Below are 9,195 nucleotides of genomic sequence, written 5' to 3'. Positions count from 1 at the left end.
TGTGATTAAACTTTCTTTAGTGCTTCTAAGTCTTTGACTACAACCGTGTGCAATACAGGAATCCTTTCCTCTGATGTTTTTGTCCAGGTTTATTAAACTACAATACTATTTACATTTTATGTTTAATGTGTATTTCAATATTTCAGTCAGATTTGATAATGGTTGATGTTGTGTGATACTGAAGATGGTTATGTTAGATATGAACAGTGAACAGCTTCTTTATGGAGAAAGAATGGTGACAGATTGAGAATATTCAACCAAAATGCCACATTTTCCCTTTTAATATGTCATGGTGATTTGCTAAATCCATCCACTGTGAGCACTGTCGTGTTCACCCACTGAGCAAGTCTGTCTCTGTCTCCCTGGACTCTGTTGGCAGCTGTTTCCAAATGCAACTCTTCAAATAGCATTCTCTTTAGGAATAAATAAATGTATTGATTAATATTAAATTAAATCGTATCTCAGATTTGTATGCTATGGTCTGACCAATGTGAAGATATACGTTCTGTGTTTGTGTGCTTGCTGTATGTAATGTGAAAATTACTGTTAATGTTTGTACAGTCTGATCTTTTGAACACAGCACCGAAAGAGTAAAATTATTATAGCTAAAGTAATACAAGGCTTTATTTTCATACTATGCTCCAGGGCTGAGTCTATTCATTGCTTTGAAACATTTCTCTACAATACAGGAAAAACTAGTCAGAAGTAATTAATCTCTTTGCGTGTTGCAGGAGTGGACGTTTATTTTTCCCCCAGTTTGTTCGGGTATTATTATTTTTTTTAATATGGTAGGTTTAAAAAGCAGGAATAAAGGATCTGCAAAAGGATGTGAATAAACTTTTAATGTTCTCTGCGCAGTTTTATGAAGAACCTTGACAAGTTCAACAGTTCCATCAAGGTTCATTTGGGAGATTTGTTATAGGAATCATGGAAATAAGGCTTAAAAATAAATAAAGAGCTGTTAAGAATAAAATAGTGAAAATAAAATAGATTTTATAGCATGATTTGTCATTTATTTGCGTTAAGGGTTCTGGATAGATCAGTCATTGTGTTTAGAAATTAGTCTTAAACACCGCTTATTGTTGTATTTTAACGTATTTGCACGCCAGGTATTTTATTGCCAATGAAATACTGCTGTTTTTGGATTCCACTTGTGCTTTTTTCACTGTGCTGCATGTTAACTGCAGGGATTCTTTAAATGTCGCACTGCTCTGTGCGTAGTGCTTCGTTAAAGTGCCTCTGTACCCGGAGATGAATCGGTTTGCATTAAAGCACTAAGTACATTGCAATAAATGTCTCTGCAAATTAATTGGTGTAGAATTGACAGGTCGTGACAACAAAACCAGAATTCAGAATTTATCAGGCAAAAAAAAAAAAAAAAAAAATCCGCGCATATTTGTATTCTTTTAGTATTCTTAAAATTTTTAATGCACAAATTTCGTTTGCAAAATATTGTTGCAACTAAAAAGGCAAGACACTTAAGCGTACAAATGCCCACATTAATGAAAGTAATTAAAACACTCCAGCCAAACGCAGACGCTCCTCTTTTTGAAACGGGTTCATGCGATTTGAGCACGTGCTGCAACACGGTCCCTTCGTCAAAAAACGCTCGACGCTTTGGCTTTATTGTTAGAAAAAAAATACACCTCGAGTGATGAATATGCATTAATTGTCGCGTGATGATATTGCTCGTCGGTGTTAGTCCACCATTTGGGTGCGTTCCCAAGAGCGCGCGTGCGGAGTCTCCGGGCTTTCTGTTTGTCCTCCTGTTTCTGTTTTATTCGCGCTCTCCGCCTCAGCTGGTCTAAGTGGCTCAGACCTGAAGAAACCTCTATTTTGTTTTGCTGTGTCTCCTCTCTCTTTCAAATAATCAGCTGTGTGCCAAAAGTGTCCCCCCTTGTTTTTGCGCGTGCCAGTCACCTGCCGTCCGCCTCGGTCTTTTCCCCGCTTTTCTCTGAAGCTTCTCTGAAAAAAAAAAAAGCTCGCCTTTCTCTCTCTAATTCTTTTGACTTTCCGCGGTCTGGATCCCAAGTGAGATTCAGATTGGGTACGTATTGAACCCCCCATTGTCTTTCAAGGGCTGTACTACGCTAATTAAATTTTATATCCAACCATATAAAACCCACCTCTTCTCCATGCTCCCAATTCAGCTTTGCAGGCAGACTCTTCTATTTTTCTTAGTCTGAAAAAATCCAGTGTTCATTGAGTCAGATCAGTTGAAAAACATTTGCAAATCTCTATTATTCCGGGATTTTTGTCCCCTTTCTTTTGTGATAAAAGCAGCCCGAAACAGCTTGCTGCTTTGTGCAAACTGAAGCGCTCTGGGAAGCGCTAAGGCCATGAATGCTAAGTGCATTACGCGCAAGGAGAACGTCTCTTTATCCCGCTATTATTAGGCTTACATTTATATCCACGTTGTCATTTGCATCTAATTTTCAAATTAAATATTAATTCGAGTCTTTTAAGCGCAATGCTTCAGTACAAGTCTTTTTCTCTGTCTCGCCTTTACTTCGTATGTAACTTTTTTCACCAGTTCCGTTTAAGACTTTTCAGAATTCATCTACCCTTTAGCAGAATTTTAGGGCGTCGTTGAGCACAAGCAACTATAAATAATTATTGTGTTTTATTTTCACCAACAGGTGCTTTATTAAAATTAATCTTACATATGTGCTACTGTAGTATACGCGTATGACCATAATCATTTTTGAATCACTAGAAATGAGATTATAAGAGTCATGTGTGTGATGTAAACGCCAGGATCATTGCAGTGGGGCTCTGTAATAATTTTAAGAAGCATCGGAAAAGGTTCGGTTTCTTTTTATTCAGTTTGTTTCAGGTTCAGTTTGTTTTATCTCAAAACTTCAGAAATTAACTGCGCCTTTTACGCATTTGTGAATTCATAAGCGCCATGAACACTGCTTTATAAATGGTTAATATGCACAAAAGTAAATGTATTATTCTAATGCAATGTCTATTCCCTCACGATTTCAGAGCTTTATGGGTTTTTTTAATCTAAATTTGGAATATATGTATATTTATTAAGTGGCCAACTATATTTGCTTGCCTCAGGTCAGCTTACTATTTCAGATTTTCAAGAACAACCTCTTGAATCTTTATTTGTTGTATGAACCCAATAAAAGTGCAATAAATATTTAATTACAATAAATATAAATCAATCTAAGTGTGTGCAAATCCTGTTCACCGAGGAGGGGCACATGCCTAATAAGGGGAGAAACCTGGAGGGGGGGTTAAGGTCCCACAAAAAGCAGCTGTTGAGTCCTAATCTGTTTTCATGCCCTGCCACTCACCTACTGTCTCCCTCTCTGTCTCGCGCTTAGGTCTAAACCAGCATCGCGCTCTCGCTCATGTCCCGTTTCACCCTCTCCTCTCTCCCAGACCCCAACCTTGACCAGACTTTTTTCGGACCTTCCCCTTGTAGTCCTCCCAAAGGAGAAGAAAAACACGAGTGCACGGATGTCAAATCGCCCTCAAAGAACACCGTGAAAGATTGATTTTTGCGGCCGACATTACATCGGAGAGAGTTGAATGGGAAACCCTGCAAGCCGGGGGACGGAATAAAGATGTCCTCCCTGTTGGAAAAAGGGGGGAAAGCGGCCCATTTAAGCTCAGTCCATCAACCTTGAAAAAGAGAAGGGAGAAAGACGTGGAGCTATTCAAAGAAAAGCCCATATTCCCCTCTTACAATACCTAAAGACTTTAAATTAATATCCATGAATATTAAATCACTTTGGCCTGAAAAAGAACGAAATAAAAGACTTGACCCAAGCGGCTTTACATATTATTGAGCTTAAGAACGTCATTAAAATCTATTCAACTGGAATATATGCTTTTAATTTCGGTATGTTTACTAAGATGCTGGATATAACATTCAGTTGTTCTGTGAATATATTTTTCTTTTTCTTTTTTGTCTTCTTTTTTAATCGTTTAATTTTTAAACTAATGGTTGTCTTGGATTGGGATAACAGTTTGCAGTGTTTAGTGTTTATTAGAAAATTGCACTAAAACGAAAAATTAAATATGAACGCATGTTAAACTGCTATGTTCATTTATAACATGTGTAAATTACTTTTTTCCTTACCGTTTCAGTGCTTTATTTTTTTATTTTTTGCCGTTATTTTTATTTTCTCTGACAGTAATAATTGCTGTAAATATAGTCTACAGCATATCAGTCAAATAAATAAGCTCGGCTGTCAGATTGCTTAACTTCTAACTTTTTTTAGACGTTTCTGCCAAAATTTAAGTAGCATCATTTTTCTGGTAATCCATCCATCATTCCAGCTTGTTTTCATGCAGAGACTCCATGTTGTGTCTCTGGTGTGCTTAGCGTTTTCCCTGCCAGGAGAGCCAGTGTGGGCCATTTTCACAAGTGTGACAGAGAGGCTGCTTCTTTTAGTAAAAACGAGCTTGTTGAATGTTGAACACACACACACACACAGCCCCCACCTGATGGCCACTCAATAAATAGCGTGCGTTTCCCCCATGCTAGAACAAGTCTACAGACACACAGCACACAAGGGGTGGGTCATTAATAACTAATTACCGCAGGTCAGACCCTCACGCGTATATAAAGCCCACTGGGAGCCTGCAGAAGAGAAACATTTTCAGCACTGCGCTCCACGGAGACAGATCGAGTTTAGATAGAGATTTCTTTTCTGACAATATAAAAATAGTCACATGATTGTTTTTTAAATAAGACTTTGTCTGGTTGTATAACCGATTTATTTCCAGATAAGTGACATTTCTAACGAAGGGTGTTAAATCGTAGTGAGATCAGAAATTATGGGTTCCGTGTTGCCCGCTGAAGCGCTGGCCCTGAAGGCTGGATTTAAGCCGCACACACTGGCTCTGTCAGACATCATCACCTCAGACATCCTGCACAGTTTCCTGTACGGTCGCTGGAGAAACGCGCTCGGAGAGCATCTGTTCGAGGAGAAGAGCAGCGCCGCGGGACCCAAAACGGCCTTTACCGCAGAGGTGCTGGCGCAGTCCTTCTCCGGAGGTGAGTGTCACTGCTGTGCTTTTACCAACAGTTTTCCCCGTCGTTTGTTTTCGTACAATTTTATGGAATACCTCTTGTCAAAATAGTTGTCTTTTTTTTTTACCTCACAAAAAATCCTAAATGCTATTTCGAGTGATGCTGAGTCTTTCTCCAAAACTTTTTAGTGTGTGTGCCTAGTGATTATTTGGGTATTCTATAAAATTGTTTGAGAACCAGATACTAAAAAGTTCCTTCGGAAAAAAAAAAAAAAGTTAGTTTATATTATTGTCCTTGTTTGTGACAGCTCAAAATATATTTATTCACGAAATTAATGAAACACTTACTTACATTTAAATGGACCTTGTCATATTGTCGCTACATATTAAAAAACACATAGGGCGTTCAGAGCATCCTCAGTCTAATACGAGCTGACTTAAATACGACTTTAAATTCATATGGTTAAAGTTGCGCTTGACCTGAGTAAAAAAAGTATTACAGGCAAAGAATAGGTCTATTATTCAAATTATCCTTCATTCTTCAGCCCTTGGACGGGATTCTCTCTCTCTCTCTCTCTCTCTAAAGTTGGCCGTAGAGACATTATTACAGCGTGAAGTTCTGATTTCAGCACTGTTCACACCATGTCAGCTGTCTAATCTCTTTTCTATTTGACATTTTAAAAGCCCTCGTTTTCAGTGCAGATTTATTGCTGAAACGTCCTTTAATGGATAACGAGTATGAAATGAGGCATTTCTTTCAAAGCGTGTGGAGTTGTTCATTCACATTCCCATTGAAAGCATAACAAATCACCCTTTTCATCGTTTTAAAGAGGTATTTCACATTCATTTAGGACCGGCTTTTTATGCTATAGCGGGATGTTGGAGCAAACCGTGCAGAATTCTTTAGACACTTATTTTACTGAAACATATTAATTGAAAGTCTTTTTTTTTCTTCAATAGAATAATAAGTAGGCCCAACCTGTGGAAGAATGAATGCAAGATTTGTGTGTGTGTATGTGTGTGTTGTATAGATTTATTTTATTATTAATTTCTGGAATTTTATTTTGCAGTTGTTTTGTATCTACTCTTCCTTTTCCAAGACTGTATTCCTGACATATTTTGTAGAATCTTTTTTAGTATTACTAAAGGCTGTAAATTCTCCTTAGCTAATATCTTTAATATATCCTCTGTATTCAATACAAAATTTGATGAATGGAAACTGTGGCTCCAAAAAATGTCTGATAGAAAACCAGCATAATTGGCTTTTTAGATACACATATTTATGCCCTTAGATTTAAATAACTATCCGAACTTTATAGATAATGTCTTTGGCTGAATAAACTTATTTATTATATATTTTGCATATATTTTGCAGAGGTGCAAAAGTTGTCAAGCCTTGTGTTGCCCAGTGAGGTGATCATCGCACAGAGCTCTATTCCTGGTGAAGGTCTTGGCATCTTCTCCAAGACATGGATCAAGGCAGGCACTGAGATGGGACCCTTCACTGGCAGGGTCATTGCACCTGAACATGTAGACCTCTTTAAGAACAACAACTTAATGTGGGAGGTAAGTGCTACAGGAGACTGCTGGCTGTCATTGAACAGGGGTTTTGAATTGCAAACTTAGCATCAATTTTTTGTTCATGTTTGTTCTCAGGTTTTCAATGAGGACGGGACAGTGCGCTACTTCATTGATGCTAGTCAAGAGGACCATCGCAGCTGGATGACCTACATCAAATGTGCTCGGAACGAGCAAGAGCAGAACCTAGAGGTGGTGCAGATTGGAAGCAGCATATTCTACAAAGCAGTAGAGGTAATAAATAAATTAATTAATTACTTAATTATATAAAAGTAAAACAATAATAATAATAATAATAATAATAATAATAAAACAAGAATAATAAGAAGAAGAAGGAGAAGATGAAGAAGAAGGAAAGTTTAAAACACATTTATATATTTAGTTATTAATATCTAAACAGTTATAAGATCATTTGGTGATTTCAGTAAAATTTTAAAGTACATTTCATTTCTGGATAAATGATTGATAATTAATCTGAAAGTAATCTGATTTTTTTTTTTGCTCTCTTTAGACAATACCACCAGATCAGGAACTGCTGGTATGGTATGGAAATTCCCACAACACATTTTTAGGTATTCCTGGGGTTCCTGGCATAGACGATGAACATCAGAAAAAGCATAAAAATGGTAAGATGCTTCAAGATTTCATTAAGGCTATTCCTGTATGTAGAGTTAAAATTGAGTTACATACAGTGACTAAACAAACATGTTTGAAGCATATTTTTTGTCATTAACTTTGTGAGGAAACGAATAAATCCATCACAAATTTTCTTTCGCTCAAATATATTTTTAGATAACTGTGACGCCATGCGTGTAACAGTTCCCCTGATCATTCTTGCTGTGTAAATTGTTACTAACATGTTCACCTGCCCCTTTCCTTCCAGACGACTTCCACGTGTGTGACACCTCGTCGTCCAACACAGCCCTGGCCACGGCGGGCCGCATGCGCTGCGTGATCTGCCACCGCGGCTTCAATTCACGCAGCAATCTGCGCTCACACATGCGCATCCACACACTAGACAAGCCCTTCGTCTGTCGCTTCTGCAACCGCCGGTTCAGTCAGTCATCCACGCTGCGCAACCACGTGCGCCTGCACACCGGCGAGCGCCCCTACAAGTGCCACGTGTGCCAGAGCGCCTACTCACAGCTGGCAGGTCTGCGTGCGCACCAGAAAAGCGCAAGGCACCGTCCTCCCAGTGCCGGGCCCGTGGTGGGGCTGCAGACCCCCTCACCTCCTCCTCCTCCTCAGATGGCAGCGGTGCCTCACCCGGCCTCGCTGGTGCACCACATACCCACCATGGTGCTATGAGCTGTGAAAGTGTCCCTCTGCTTTCAGACTTTACAGCCTCATAGAGCACATAACGCTTTCTGAAGTTGCACATCCTCTTAGTGGATGCTGTGTCGTTCATGCTCTTGGTTGTGTGCTGGAGACTCGGTGTACTCGATGCACGGGGCTGAACAGCTCAAGTTATGACAGTACTGACATGTGCAAGAGAGTGTGGGTTTTGTACGCTTATTGTGTTGAATTCTCCGAGGCAGAAATAGCAGAAGATGCCGAGTAGAAGCCTTCAGTCTACTGATATCTGTTATATGTGGCTCCTCCAAGAGCAAGCAATGTCAATGAGATGGTCAGTCAACGTGTTTAATCGATTAAATCTTGCATGCAAAATTGTTCCAGTGTAAAAAGGAGTGCCAGCATGCTATAATGCCCTACAATAATTAGGTGACAGAAAAATAGTCACAATATTTTTTGTCATAAAACTTCAAAGAATGCACATTAAGGGTGCCGTTGTGTATCAGTGAATATGAGGACGGTCTGAAACCAAGAGATTTTTAAGCCTCACTGTCTCCACCTACTGACCTGCATGTCGCCTCTAGAGAGTAAAATTCGGGAGCACAAAATTGTAAAATATCTGTGTAAGGTTTGTAAAGTAATGTGAATATAATTTTAAAATCTACTACTTCTGCAATTTACTGAACAGTCACTTTATTTGTGTATGTATGTAAAACGTAAATAAGAATAATTGGCTATATTATATTATGTACTTTTGTTTTCTGAAATAAACTCTTTGAATATTCACATTGTATGCAAATAAATGATTACATAATCACTTTCAGTATAATGTTTATTTCTGCCTTCTTGCTGCTTGCTTTGTCATCATTAATAATAATCTATGCTGGTTCATCTATTTCATATAACGTTCATATTAAAGTTAGTTTTTAAGAGGAAAATAATAAAGACACCTAAAAGATGGAAAGATTTAAATCAAATGATGAATACCACATAAAAATGGTCTATCTTTAACAGTAGATAGAGCAAGTCAATAATAATAAAAGTTTAGGTTGTTAGAGTAGCTGTTATATATCCACATTTGGCTCATTTCCAGTCAATCAATAGTACAACTGACTTGATGTCCAGAAAGTCATGTGACTATATATTGCACAACACTGAAAAACCCTGTGCTACAGCAAATACACCAGTAGACTTTTATTTATTTTATCTTTTTTATATGGAACCACATATATGTTAGGTCATTTTAGACATATATGCATTGCTTCTTGGTACAAAACCTTGCAAACTTAAATGATTAGTGTCTTACGCTGATTATGGACCTTCTAGACA

General features: G+C 38.2%; 1 protein-coding gene across 1 annotated transcript; it reads left to right on the top strand.

Annotated features, from left to right (window-relative positions):
* Positions 1 to 4,586: 4,586 nt before the first annotated feature.
* prdm12b (PR domain containing 12b) lies at positions 4,587 to 8,646 on the top strand. The gene is made up of 5 exons (XM_058375438.1): positions 4,587 to 5,020; positions 6,371 to 6,561; positions 6,652 to 6,807; positions 7,085 to 7,199; positions 7,457 to 8,646. The coding sequence occupies exons 1-5, from the start codon at positions 4,801 to 4,803 to the stop codon at positions 7,879 to 7,881; spliced, it is 1,107 nt and encodes a 368-aa protein (XP_058231421.1). The 5' UTR covers positions 4,587 to 4,800; the 3' UTR covers positions 7,882 to 8,646.
* The last annotated feature ends 549 nt before the right edge of the window (positions 8,647 to 9,195 follow it).

The sequence above is a fragment of the Hemibagrus wyckioides genome, linkage group LG22 (assembly GCF_019097595.1).
Source record: "Hemibagrus wyckioides isolate EC202008001 linkage group LG22, SWU_Hwy_1.0, whole genome shotgun sequence".
Classification (NCBI taxonomy): Eukaryota; Metazoa; Chordata; class Actinopteri; order Siluriformes; family Bagridae; genus Hemibagrus; species Hemibagrus wyckioides.
Note: the sequence above shows the minus strand (reverse complement) of the source record. Positions and strands in the feature narration are given on the sequence as shown.